Genomic DNA, 14,193 nt, shown 5'->3' on the forward strand with positions numbered 1-14,193 from the left:
ATTTTCATGCTCGATTTCTATGTATATGTGTATATATATCTCTCTCTCTTCAAACTCGAAGGAAAACACAAGAACACAAAAGCTTCTTCTCGAAAATAGAAAACCCATAAACGAAAACCCACAAGGACGGATATGTCGGGCCAAGGTGTTGTTGAGTTACGTATCCAAGAAAAGCATGTAATAACCAAAACCCTTGTGCATTTTTTTTCTGCACGTTCATATATATATATATATATATATAGAGATATATGTATGGATATGTATATGTATATGTATATGTATATATGGTGAATTCAGACTTTATATGGGTGTGTGTATACACACACACACACAATGGTATTGCAGGTGGTGATGGACAATGGCATACTGCAAGTCACTATATCAAAACCAGATGGTATGATCACAGGGATATGTTACAACGGCATCAAGAATCTACTCGAAACTCACAACGAAGAATCTCACCGAGGGTATGTGAATTTATACATATGTATGTATGTATGTATGAACTTGAGCTTGAGGAGATCACGAGGGTTCCCAGCGAACCCTAGCCGCCGCCACTGAAGAATTGTTCGCCACCGCACAGGGCTGACTCCGGCCAGCCTCCATCTCTCTGACCATGCCTCCACGCCTTCGTTCTTCGTCAGCTCCTCCATCACCAGGGATTTTAGGCCCCACACCGAGAAATCCCCCTCCTTCTTCCTTGGTCGCTTCCGGTACTCGTACGCCGGAGGTTTCCTCTCCTCCCCCTGCTACTCTCGCAGTTCGTGTGACGGAGATCTGTCCTCCGTCTCCCACCGAAGATCGACCTAGCTGCTGCAACCAGAAGCAGCCATCGCCTCCTCTGCCGTCCGCGAATCACGCGGCATCGGACACCCTCTCTGGGCCTCCAGCCCGTGCCGCCGGCCCTGGCTCGTCCAGATCTCCACCTGCGACCTCCAATTCCGGCTTGCCGAGCTCCCCGCCTCTTACATCTTCTTTCGGTCAATCCGTCTCCATGGCCCCCCTCTCTGCTCCGGCCGGATCTCCACCTGCCGCTGCCACTCCGGAAGTCGCATCCACGGTGGATGCTCCCCCGAAACCGCCGGTGACATGGAGTGAGAAACTCCAGCAGTCTCTGGCCACAGCTCCTGATTCCGGTCTGACCGGCTCTCAGCCTCCCGTCCCGACGGGAACTTCACCTACGATTTCTATATCGCAAGTTATCCCCGGAGGGGAAGCTCCCCTGAAACCACCGTCAACATGGAGCGAGAAACTCCAGCAGTCCCTTCGGCCCCTGCAGCGGGTAGGCTCGCCGAAAACACACGCCAGTGGAATTCCTCTTATCGAAATACCGGTCGAATCACTGACAGCAGCAGCTGACGAATGGGCAGACTTTGTGGTAGGACAATTCTACGGACTACCACCCTCCATGGGTAGAATCATTGGGGTTTCTCAGGCTCTTTGGTCGCGCACTGGCCCGAGAGTCAAAGTGCAAGATGTTGGTCATGGTACTTTCTTATTCAAGATGCCGAATCGCAGAACAAGGGAACTTGCCTTGAGCAGAAGCATTTGGCACGTTGGGTCGTGTCCTATGTTCGTTTCTCCATGGAACCCCTTCCATACTCCGACAAAGCCCGAGCTGACCTCGATCTCGACTTGGGTAACCTTTCGTAATCTGCCTCATACCTTGTTCACTACGGATACATTGAGTAGACTAGCCACTGCGGTTGGTAATCCCCTTTATCCGGACAGAGCAACAGCAAATAAAGAGAATATATCGGTTGCTCGCATCTATGTGGACGTTAACCTTCGGCTGCAACCACCTAGAAGTATTATGGTCAAGTCACCAAAAGGAGAAGACTTTGTGATTGATGTCTCATATGATTGGCTGCCCCCCACATGCAACCATTGCTCCGTGCTTGGCCATAACCAACATCATTGCCCTGTCAAGCCCCCCCCACCGCGGGCTTCAACGAAGCAACCAGAGGCTCAGTCTGCCTCAAGGAATCATCAGACTATCCAGGAGAAGCCAGCTGATCCACCATATAATTCTGTGTCATCGCCCCCTTCATCGGGAATCCCAGCACTTGGATCATGCGAGGAGGCTTCCAAATCCCCTATCATGCCCACAGAAGACTCGATTGCTGCACTCTCCCCGGGAACTATCCAAGTTCAGTCTACCAAGGAGGTTGCAGAAACTTCTTCCCCATGTTTTCTGGATCCGCCTACCACTGCTCCGGGCCAACCGACCATAAGTAGACAGCCGACCAAGAATAGTCCAGCTAAGGCGAAATCAAGAGGTCGTGGACGCAAGTCCACGAAAGGGTATTAACTTTCCGGATTCCTATGCTTTTTGCTTGGAATATAAGAGGCTTAAATAGCCCGAATAAAAGATTTTTGACTAGGAAGTGGATTTTGGAGAAGCAACCACTAGTGGGAGCCCTTCTTGAAACCCACATCCAAGAGGCAAATTTTGAGAGAATTTCTGCTGCGTTACCACTTGGGTGGAAACATGTCTGTTTTTTTGGAGACCATAATACAGCTCGGATTTGGATTGTATGGGAACCAACAACCTTAGTCACGATCTACTGCCACACCAAACAGGCAGTCACTTGTGGAATTGAAAACAGAGGGTCGGGTATAACACTTACTGCTACCTTTGTTTACGCCTCCACACTTATGAGTGAGCGTAGAATCCTATGGGAACACCTAACGCTCATTGGTCGATACCCTCTTGTTGCTCAGTCTCCCTGGATTGTCCTTGGGGATTTTAACCAAACTCTTGTGCCAACAGACAGATCAGACTTTCCGGTATGTTTAACTTCACAACAGGGAATGCGAGAACTCACGGAATGTGTACAGCTAGCTGAAATCTCGGACGTGCCGTCTAGGGGACTAACCTTCACATGGTGTAACAACCACACCACCGCCCCTCTCTCGATTAAGCTTGATCGAGCAATGGCAAACGCCCCATGGAGAGCTACGTATCCGAATGCATATGCTGAATTTCTACCCCCGGGTCACTCGGATCACACCCCTTGCCTAGTCCATTTTCCGGACTCTCTTCCTCAGGTACGCCGTCCTTACAAATTTTTCCATCACCTCACTTTGCTTCCTGAGTTTTTGCAGGTAGTCAGAACCAATTGGCTAGCAGATGGAATCGAGGGCACTGCCCAATATCAACTATGTCGGTCCTTGAAACAATTGAAAATTCCGCTAAGAAGCCTCAATAAAACCGCATTCTCTCAGCTGTCTTTAAGAGTCCAGGAAGCCGAAACTCGATTAGCAGACGCTCAAACCACTTTGCTATCTTTCCCGACTCCGAGGAATCTAGCTGAGGAAAAGGAACAACGGAGGCAGTTCATGTTGTTGGCCCTAGCCGAAGAAAAGTTTTACAAGCAGCGGTCCAGAATCAAATGGCTACGGCTAGGAGATAGAAACACGGCCTACTTCCACAAAGTCACATCTACGCGGAATTCACAAAACCAGATTCATTTCCTTGAGGATCACCAGGGAAACAGGCTGACATCCCAGACAGACATCAAGGACTTTGCTGTCTCCTTCTACTCTCAGCTTCTTGGAATCAGTGACTTGACTGTACAGAAACCGACGGTGTCTTGGCTGAGAAATCTGATCAGATTTCATGACGATGAAAGAGTTATAGGAGTGATAGACAGTATCCCCTCTGAAGAAGAAATCCGTGGGGTAGTGTTTGGCTTACCCAACAACAAGGCGCCCGGACCTGACGGGTTTCCAAAAGAATTCTACACAGAGACCTGGTCAATAGTAGGTGGGGCAGTAACAAAAGCTGTCAGGGAATTCTTCGTCACGAGCACTCTTCTCGGTCAGCTCAATGCAACATCCATTACCCTTGTCCCGAAGAAAGAGGGAGCCAAGAAACTCTCAGATTTTCGTCCGATAAGTTGTTGCAATACGATCTACAAGGTCATCGCAACTATCCTTACCAAGCGATTGCGTTCTGTGGCACAAAGGTTGGTCTCGGCGAATCAAAACGCCTTCCTAAAGGGAAGACTAATGGTGGAGAACGTTCTCCTTGCCTCAGAGATCATACGAGAGTACAATCGGAATTCGGCCCACAAAAGCGCCATGATAAAGATTGATATCCGGAAAGCGTTCGACTCGTTAGAATGGGGCACAATAATCCAACTCCTCAAAGCTATGAGCTTACCTCCGAGGTTCACCCGTTGGATCGAGGTATGTATCTCTACACCTAAATTCTCTATTTCGGTGAATGGTGATCTTGCAGGTTACTTCAAGGGACGCAAAGGTCTAAGGCAAGGAGACCCACTCTCACCTTATTTGTTCATCATGGCCATGGAGATATTAAGTCGGATGTTGGATCGTTCGATTATGGAAGGAAAAATCCAGCCACACTATAGATGCAAAAGCCCGTTGATCAGTCATCTCTCTTTTGCGGATGACATCATCATCTTTTCCAAAGGGGATGTTCAATCGCTAATGGAAGTGAAAAGGGTGCTCCATGACTTCAGCAACTTATCTGGGCTTCAGATTAATCCGGAAAAATCTGAGTTGTTTCTTGCAGGATGTTCGATTGATGAGCAGATCGCCATCTCCACTGCGGTGGGTATTGGAATGGGGCACCTCCCGGTTCGCTATTTGGGGGTCCCATTGAGCCCCACTAGGTTATCCAAGACTGACTACCTACCACTTCTTCAAAAAGTCAAGTCTAAGCTCACCAATTGGCAAACTAAATTCCTCTCTTCAATGGGAAAGATCCAGCTGATCACGACCGTCATATACGGTCTAGTGAACTCCTGGAGCATGACGTTTTTGCTGCCAAAGTATCTTCTCAAAGAGATTGACAGTTTATGTGCGGCTTTCCTATGGCAACACTCAACCAACTCGACTCCGAGTCACCGTATAGCTTGGGATGCGATATGTAAACCGAGAACAGAGGGAGGACTTGGACTACGAAGATTGGACGAATTCAATAAGGTGTTCCGACTAAAATTGGTTTGGTTGTTGTTTAGTAAAGCAGGTTCACTATGGGTAGCTTGGGTGAAATCGAACATCTTCAAGGACAAATCCTACTGGGGACTCAAGGCACATCAAAATGTGAGCTGGAATCTGCGTAAGCTGCTACAGATGCGCAATCAGGCCCGGGAATTCATTGGAGTCAAGCTCGGAAATGGGAGAGATACATCATTCTGGTATGACTCTTGGCTAGATATTGGCCCTCTCATTGTGTTTATTGGTGAAACAGGACCAGGTCTACTGCGGTTGCCGAAGAGTGCCACTGTAGCCGATGCTGTGCGCAACGGCAATTGGTCTCTTCCGCCGGCGAGAAGCAATAGAATACAAGAGCTACATCTGAAGCTGCTAGAGCTGAATCCACCGACTAATGATGCTGGTCCGGACCTCCCAACCTGGCGACACATGGGAGGCACTCGAAAGACCTTCTTTTCCTCTAGGCAAACATGGGAACAACTAAGATCTCCGGGAACTGCGTTTGAAGGCTGTGGCTTAGCATGGTTCCGACAGGCTACTCCAAGGCATGCGTTCTTAACGTGGCAGGTGCTCCAAGAACGTCTCCCGACTACCGACCGGCTCGAGACGTGGGGAATCCAAGCTCCGAATCGGTGCATTCTATGTTGCGCCGACTTGGAATCACATCCCCACCTGTTCTTTGGTTGCAGATTTAGTCGCTCGATTTGGTTGCACTTTGGACGGCTAATGGAAGACCCCCCTCCGACACATATCCGATACTTTCTGGATTGGACCAACCAATCTACGAACCGTGACGAAGCTACGATTAAGAAGTTACTCACGCAGGTTATCACATACACCATTTGGATGGAAAGGAATTCTCGCATTCATAGAGACCGACACCTTACTATCCATCAAGTAAGACTCAAGGTTGATCGGACCATGAGGAACAAACTAATCTCTCTCCATAATCCGGGCGCGACAGAAAACAAATTATTACAACAGTGGTATCGCATTACTTCATGTAGGAACATGTAATTTTTCCCATCTGTTTATGGGAGATCTGTTTAGAGCTATCTCTAATTTGTAAATATTATGACATTTGTTTTCTTTGGTATTAATTCAATCACATTTCATCAAAAAAAAAAAAAAACTTGAGCTTGAGGAGGTGTGATAATAAATGCAGGTATTGGGATCTTGTGTGGAGTGAAGAAGGAAGTGGAGGAACAACGGGGACAGATGAAGTGTACGTCTATATACCACTCAGATCTTCTTTCTCCTCTTGTAATAATTTTGAGCACTTAGCTTCTTCTTTTTATTCTCTTGAATTACTTTGCTTTTGGTTGGCCAAAATTCAAGATTCCCTCTTTTTTTTTAACTTCATGTTGTGAAAAATATAAAAAGTTAAAAACTTTTTTAGCTCTATCTTTTTATAATATATAAATATATTATTAATAAATCACGTATCGTATATCCAAAAATTTTATGATATTCAAAACTTTATCCGATTATTGCGGATATTAAAACTTGAAACTCAATCTCGTATAAGTGGATCTAAGATATCTATGAATCCGAAACTCCGAACCGGTGTTTTGGAAGGAAAAAAATAGTTTTATAATTTTAATAAATATTAGAGATAATTATGTAATTAAAAATAAGTGTTAAATTCATAAATAAAAAAAACTATATAAAGGTAATTTTTGTAATTTTAATAAATAAAAACTTCAGTTTTTTAATTATCTCGGTTTACAAAGATTTACTAATGGATTGATCGGATAATTTTTGGGTGATATATATATATAAGCCATACAATATTAATGATTTATTTAGTAATATATAGTCGTGATGATATAGCAATTGGTATTTGCAGGATCAGTGGGACAAGTTTCGAAGTAGTAGCAGAGAATGAGGAACAAGTAGAGATATCCTTCTCCAGAAAATGGGACACATCTCTTCAAGGCAAAATCGTACCAATTAACATTGACAAGAGGTAACATGGAGAGCCGTCCCAAAAAAAATAAAAATTGAGGCCCATTACATATTATAAAAATTAATTAATAAAAATTAAAAAATTATATAATAAAATATTATTAATCGTAAAATTAATTTATTTTTTTAATATTATATTATCTATAATAACATTTAAAAATGATATAAATATCTATTATTCAATAAATATACAATTTGAAAAATATACACTAGTTTTACAATAAAATAATAATTTTTTTAAAATTTATGTATAAATACAAATATTTACATTGAAACAAAAAGAAATAGAAAAATAAATTAATATCTTAGATAATTATTATTCTTTATTTAAAATAAATCATCTATCATTATAAATAGATAATATTTTTTTATTTTTAAAATATATTTTAGTAATTATAAAATTAATTTAATTTAACGATATTAAATAATTGTTGTTAACTATAATTAACAACATAATATCTTTAAAAGAACTCATAAATGAGTTTCTTAATTCTTTGTAATCGTTGATATGTATTTATTTATTCAATAGTAAATAAATTAATCATCTTAAATTCTAGAATTAATAACAAAAAAATGAATTTTATCCATTATTATACTTAAGTTTTAAAAATAAAATTTTTTTGATCCACACTAGATATTTAACCACACTTTTATTTGTGTTAATTAATTATTATCTTTCATTAATAATTAGGGAGATTCACATATTAAATATTGAACTTTAACCAAATTTCCAAATTAAATACTCAACTATATTTAAACTGACAAATAAAAACTAAAATTTTTAAATTTTAACATATATTTAAGGGATGGTCTCAAAAAAAACTTTATACTTTTTTTTCGTCGCAATTTAAACCCTATACTTTTCAAAATTTTAAAAATTATACACATTCATATGCACATATTAATTATTATAACTACAAAATTAATTACACATTTATTTTCTACAAAATTAATTACACAATTTATTTTATATATTTATATGTATATATATGTTTTATATATATGTGTGATATATGTATTTTTTTCCTAAAAATCATTATATATAAGAAACTATTTATTATTTGTATATTATTTTATATGTGTTCAATTGTCCAAAAAAACATATTCTTGGAAAATAGTTTCTTATATATAAAACAATATACAAATAATAAATAGTTTTTTTATATATATAATGATTTTTAGGAAAAAATACATATATCACACATATATATAAAACATATATACATATAAATATATAAAATAAATGTGTAATTAATTTTGTGAAAAATAAATGTGTAATTAATTTTATGGAAAATAAATGTGTATTTAATTTTGTGCTTATAATAATTAATATGTGTATATGAATATGTATAATTTTTTAAAATTTGAAAAGTATAGGGTTTTTTTGGATAAATAAAAGTATAAGGTTTAAATTGCGACGAAAAAAAAGTATAGGATTTTTTTTAGATTATCCCTTAAATATATGTTAAAATTTGAAAAGTTTAATTTTTATTTATCAGTTTAAATATAGTTGAGTATTTAATTTGGGAATGAGATAGTTGAGTATTTAATTTAGAAATTTAGTTAAAGTTCAATATTTAATATGTGAATCTCTCTAATAATTATTTTAAAAATGGACTCCAAAATTTGTGGAGCATGTTCTATGATGACACCACTAGATTGTTCTGGTAATATGCATATGCTTTCATATATATATATATATATATGAATTTTATTAATTTCATTTTTTTTATATTTTCAGGTATATAATGCTAAGAGATTCATCTGGGTTCTATTCATATGCAATCTACGAGCATCTTGCTGAATGGCCAGCTTTTAACTTGCCTCAGACAAGGATTGTCTTCAGGCTTAGAAAGGACAAGTAATTCCTAAAATGTTTTATTCATTTGGAAAGATCGAAATTATGCAGAAAACCCCCAAAAAATGTTAATGTTAATCCTTAAACTAACGAAGATTTTGTATATAAAATATCACAGGTTCCGGTATATGGCAGTTGCAGACAACAGACAGAGGAAAATGCCATTGCCCGAAGACAGATTGCCGAGACGAGGAAGAGCATTGGCTTACCCCGAAGCCGTTCTTCTTGTTCATCCTGTCGAAGAAGAATTCAAAGGAGAGGTTTTGATTTCTAATCTGTACCCCCAAATTCCAAATCTATATATAGTGTTTTAGTTTTGAAATGTCACAGATTTTGTTGTTTTGATGGTTGAATTCACAAAAAAAAGGTCGATGATAAGTATCAGTACTCGTGCGAGAACAAAGATTTGCGAGTTCACGGTTGGATATCGCAGAATCCGCCTCTCGGGTGTTGGCAGATCATTCCAAGTAACGAGTTCCGATCAGGCGGGCTCTCGAAACAGAATCTTACCTCTCACGTCGGCCCAATCAGTCTCTCGGTATGTATAACTTCCTCCGATCTTATCGAAAAAAGGTCGAATCTTTCGACTGATATGCACGACATAGGATCTGGGGTTCTTGGCATTTGAACAATAAAAACGAATATAAACAGATGTTTTTGAGTGCCCATTACGCCGGTGAGGATATGGTGATGAAGATCAAAGCAGGGGAGGCATGGAAGAAAGTGTTCGGACCTGTTTTCACTTACCTCAATTGCTTACCAGACGGCGTTACCGATTCTATTTCTTCGTTGTGGCGAGATGCCAAAAACCAGGTTTTTCGCACTGTAAATTCGTATTCTTTAAGTTTCGTTACATCGCATTATGGAGATCCATGATGAAATCCAAGTATGGAACTGTTTAGATGCTTATCGAAGTCGAAAGCTGGCCCTACGATTTTCCAGCTTCCGAAGACTTTCCTGCCTCGGATCAACGAGGTAGCATAAGCGGAAGAATATTAGTTTGTGACAAGTAAAGTCTTTTCTTGTCTTGAGATTTCATCATCTGAAACACTTTTTTGTTATGCTTCTAACATAGTTACAATGATGTTTTAGGTTCGTTAACGACGGAAATTTACCCGCAAATGGTGCTTTCATCGGTTTAACGCCACCTGGAGAGCCCGGATCGTGGCAACTTGAATCCAAAGTACATCATAATACATTAACTAAATACTACAAGATACAAACATGTTGTAAGGACAAACATATGAAACCTCTGTTGTGTTTCGAAATCTTCACAGGGTTACCAGTTTTGGACAGAAGCTGATGAAGATGGATACTTCATGATCAATAATATCCGAGAAGGCGAATACAATCTAAACGCTTACGTGCCGGGATTCATCGGTGATTTCCAATACGAACAAGAGATTAGCATCACTGCAGGTAATATTTTCATTCGAAAATGTTCGAACCGATATCCTTGTGAACGAATCTATATTGAATCAATCATTTTTCAGATCTGTGTCATTCACGAAAACGTTACACGAAAAACAGGTTGTGATATCGATGTTGGCAATATCGTGCATCGACCTCCACGAGACGGGCCGACGCTTTGGGAAATCGGCGTACCGGATCGCTCTGCAGCCGAGTTCTACGTCCCGGATCCAAACCCTAATTACATCAACAAATTGTACATTGATCATCCTGATGAGTAACGTTTTTCAACTCCTTTTTTTCTACAGATTTAAATTCTCTTTAACAAAAAGACAGAAAATGAACTAAACTGAATTAGATTGACCGTTTTAACGCTGCAGGTTCAGACAGTACGGTTTGTGGGAAAGGTATGAGGAAACGTACCCTCAAGAGGATTTGGTTTACACCGTTGGCCTTAGTGATTATAAAAAAGATTGGTTTTTCGCACACGTTACAAGGTATGATCAATCGAATTGTACAGTATCCAATTTTTGTATGTGTATTATATAGTATTTGTGTAAGTGTAGGAAACCTATGTATTAATATATAGAAAACCTTTTAATCAAAATAGAGAGAGAAAACCTAATTTAAAACCCGAAAACGGACACAATTACTAAAGGTGATTGTTTTGGATTTCGGTTTGATTAGATTTGGATTCGGTTATTCTTTTTAAAAAAAATAACTTTCGTTTTTATATTCAAATTGATGAAAAATATATTTTTTCAAAAAAAATTCAATTTTTTCGGATTAATTATCATTCCAATTTGGATTTTTATTTTTCAAAAAATTATAATCATTCGATTTTCATATTACATTTATTTTAGATAAAATAATATGTTATTTGATCCAAATCAGTTTGATTTTGCATAACTGAATGGAAATTATCACTCCTAACAACTATTATAATCGGAATTAGTGTCAAATATTTTTGTAATTTTTTATTATAAAAATATGAATTTTTTTGAAAATTAATATTGTTACTATTAAAATATTAAAATAAAAATTATAATTTTTGTAAGGCCTCTATTTATATATTTCATTTTAATTTTCTTAAATAAATACTTTAATTTATTTAATAAAAGCTCTAAGTTAATGAAAAGAAGTACAATTTTATTTCTACATATTCCACCATAGTTATAGTCGTTTAATAATTATATATCATCATTAATAATTAATTTTATTAAAAAAACACCCATAACCATTTTGCACATGATATTAGACGCCCTGACTATAATACTTTATATCAAGAAAGTAGGTAAATACCCAAGATTGGTGGCTCATTTGTTAATATATAGGACAAAACTTATTCTCAATCCAGATTCAAATTTCTGTTTTGGAAAGGGTATCCGTATACACTTCTCCTCTCTTTTGGGAGATTTAGTTAGACCGAAGTTTCTATGACCTTTCGAATTATAACAAAAATAAGAATATAGATATATAGAAATGATTAGAAATAGCGTAATGGATGAATATCGTAGAAAAAGAGGGGAGGATGCGTACGAAAGAACGACATGGAAGATCAAGTTTGTGATGGATAGTGTCGACAAGAACAACTCTTACAAACTCAGAATAGCCTTAGCCACTGCCAATGTTGCAGAATTGCAGGTTAGCCTTTTTTTCTTTTCATTTTTTTTAAAGTTGTTTTGGCTTTTATATTTATTTATTTTTATATTCAATTCAAATGATTTCGATTAAACTCGGTTGATTTAGTTTTAACGAATCAAATCCATTTAGAAACAAGAAATTATCAAAATTTACATATTCAGTTGAAATCCTGATCATCTTCGAATATTATTTAATATTATCAAATTCGATTTTAAACAATAAAATTGTTTTTTTATAATCTATAATCAAGTCTTCGTCATTTCTGATTTCTTTTATATAAAAGATCATCCAAAGATATAATTTGAATTCAGTTTTTATATATGTATGTATATATATAGAGGTGTCAAACATATATATATAAGACTATCATACAACTCGGTTCACGTGACGAGTCAGTTCGTTTTGAGTTAACTTGTCATATTCGTTTTCAAACGAATAAAAAAAACTTTGGTTCAACTCAATTCGCCAATTTTTTGAGCTAAACGATATGAGATTTAAATATTAAAATATCAAACTTAAATATATAAAAAAATTTTATTAAATATATTGAAGAACAAAATTAAATTGTCTTAATTTTTTTTATAAAATATATAAAAAATAAATAAAATATAAAAATATATATTTAAAAAAAATATCCCACGTCGCGAAATGTGATGAGGTACCTCGTTAGATTCTTTTTCAAACGATCTTTAAAAATGCTTATTAGAATGCTAAAAACACGAGTCGATAATGAGTCAATTCGCGAATTAAACTCGTGTTGACCCCCTTATATATATAATACTAATACTAATCTCTTTTGATACATTCCTTTTTTTTTGTCGTTTGGTGAATAGGTGAGGCTAAATGACATGAATCAAGACCCGCCAATGTACACAACGGGTGTAATAGGACATGACAACGCAATTGCAAGACATGGGATACATGGGATTTACAGGCTCTACAGTGTAGACGTACCGAGTGATTTGCTCATTGAGGGAGACACTAACACTCTCTTTCTCACTCAGCCCATTAACATTGGACCTTTCAATGGCCTCATGTACGATTATCTCAGATTTGAAGGACCCTCTATCGACCCCGCATTTTAATTTATAAACAAATATTTCTCTTTTTTCTAATAAATATTTCATTGTTTGGACCTTATTATTGTTTTTATATTATTTTTGGGCTGCTAATTTTCATTCATTAAGACTAGGGAAGTTTGATAAAAAAACAGGGGCCCAGGTATATTGTTGGGCCAAAATAAGTGTTATTTAGCAGAAGAATAAGCCCGATTAAAAAATATAACCTGTAACGCCCGAAACCTGCACCCTGCAATACGAGTTGCGTCACATGGACAACTAAAATAAAAACTCAATTTCTGAAAATCCGCGGGAATTTAAAACTTTTCTTTTCAGAGTTAGCGGAAGAAAACACTCGTACATACATATATGATACATTATTTCCATTTATAATTATATATAATCAAGTGGCAGTATAACCTTATTACAAACCTTAAAAAAAGTCTACCACCGATATAACACAAAACGTTCTCCGAAATATAAATGTATCAAAATACGTAATTATACATGATCGGTAGTGGTACACTGCCCAGGTCTCCGATGTCCGCTCCTCGGCTACTGCTGCTCACGACCTGAAACGTTGTGTAACAACGTCCTAAGCTAATTGCTTAGAGAGTGAACTCGGTCGTAACCCGGAGTTCCATTCTCATGAGACCAGGGAAAACAAATACATATATATATATTAGTATACTAATAAACAGGAATGAAGCATGGAATCACGATAAGCATGCAGCAATCACAATCAAGTCCGTACGACAAGTCACAAGACAGAGTCCGTCAAATCGTCTCTACGAGCACCATGCATAGGTAATGTACTCCCCGTGTGCATAGCACTACAAAAAAATCACCGAATTCCAACGGATTTTCCAACGGATTCCAACGGATTTGTCCGTTGGAAATTTTTCCAACGGATTTTCAACGGCGTTTCAACGACGATTTCCATTAAAATTCCGTTGAAATTTCCAATGAATATCCGTTGGAAATGCCCGTTGGAAATTTTTAATGGAATTTTCAACGTATTCAATTGAAAAATTGGGTTGAAAATTTTCAACGGTATTTCCAACGGATATCGGTTGGAAAAATGGGTTGGAAATATCCAACGGAATTCCGACGGATGTTGGTTGAAAAAAATTCGAACGGAATTCCAACGGATATCGGTTGGAAATTTTTTTGAAAAATTTTAAAAAAAAATTCCAACGGACATCGGTTGGAAATTTGGATTTTAATTGAAAAATCAATTGAAAAATCTAATATATATATATATATATATATATATATATATATATT

General features: G+C 37.4%; 1 protein-coding gene across 9 annotated transcripts; it reads left to right on the top strand.

Moving 5' to 3' along the window:
* The first annotated feature begins 34 nt into the window (after positions 1–34).
* LOC104807150 (rhamnogalacturonate lyase) lies at positions 35–12,975 on the top strand. 9 transcript variants are annotated; one of them, XM_010532274.1, is made up of 16 exons: positions 65–177; positions 346–467; positions 3,109–5,981; positions 6,134–6,193; positions 6,818–6,937; positions 8,678–8,797; positions 8,913–9,054; positions 9,162–9,332; positions 9,446–9,607; positions 9,697–9,803; positions 9,887–9,977; positions 10,072–10,213; positions 10,325–10,481; positions 10,585–10,701; positions 11,722–11,848; positions 12,682–12,975. In XM_010532274.1, exons 2-16 carry the CDS (start codon positions 411–413, stop codon positions 12,931–12,933), a joined length of 4,698 nt encoding a protein of 1,565 aa, XP_010530576.1. In that variant the 5' UTR covers positions 65–177; positions 346–410; the 3' UTR covers positions 12,934–12,975. The 9 variants fall into 9 exon arrangements, with proteins under 9 accessions (XP_019057345.1, XP_010530581.1, XP_010530576.1 ...); XM_010532279.2 differs by lacking the exon at positions 3,109–5,981 and having other exon boundaries at positions 38–177; XM_010532272.2 differs by lacking the exons at positions 65–177; positions 346–467 and having other exon boundaries at positions 2,299–5,576; positions 5,658–5,981.
* The last annotated feature ends 1,218 nt before the right edge of the window (positions 12,976–14,193 follow it).

Source organism: Tarenaya hassleriana, unplaced genomic scaffold (genome assembly GCF_000463585.1).
Source record: "Tarenaya hassleriana unplaced genomic scaffold, ASM46358v1 Cleome129, whole genome shotgun sequence".
In the NCBI taxonomy this organism is placed as follows: Eukaryota; Viridiplantae; Streptophyta; class Magnoliopsida; order Brassicales; family Cleomaceae; genus Tarenaya; species Tarenaya hassleriana.

Excerpts from the sequence above, each read along its gene's own strand:
- LOC104807150 (XM_010532269.2), top strand. The coding sequence starts at position 2,326 with ATGCTTTTTGCTTGGAATATAAGAGGCTTAAATAGCCCGAATAAAAGA. Across the intron at positions 8,798-8,912 it reads TTCAGGCTTAGAAAGGACAA|GTTCCGGTATATGGCAGTTG; the intron begins GTAATTCCTAAA and ends AAAATATCACAG. Across the intron at positions 10,214-10,324 it reads AGAGATTAGCATCACTGCAG|GTTGTGATATCGATGTTGGC; the intron begins GTAATATTTTCA and ends CACGAAAAACAG.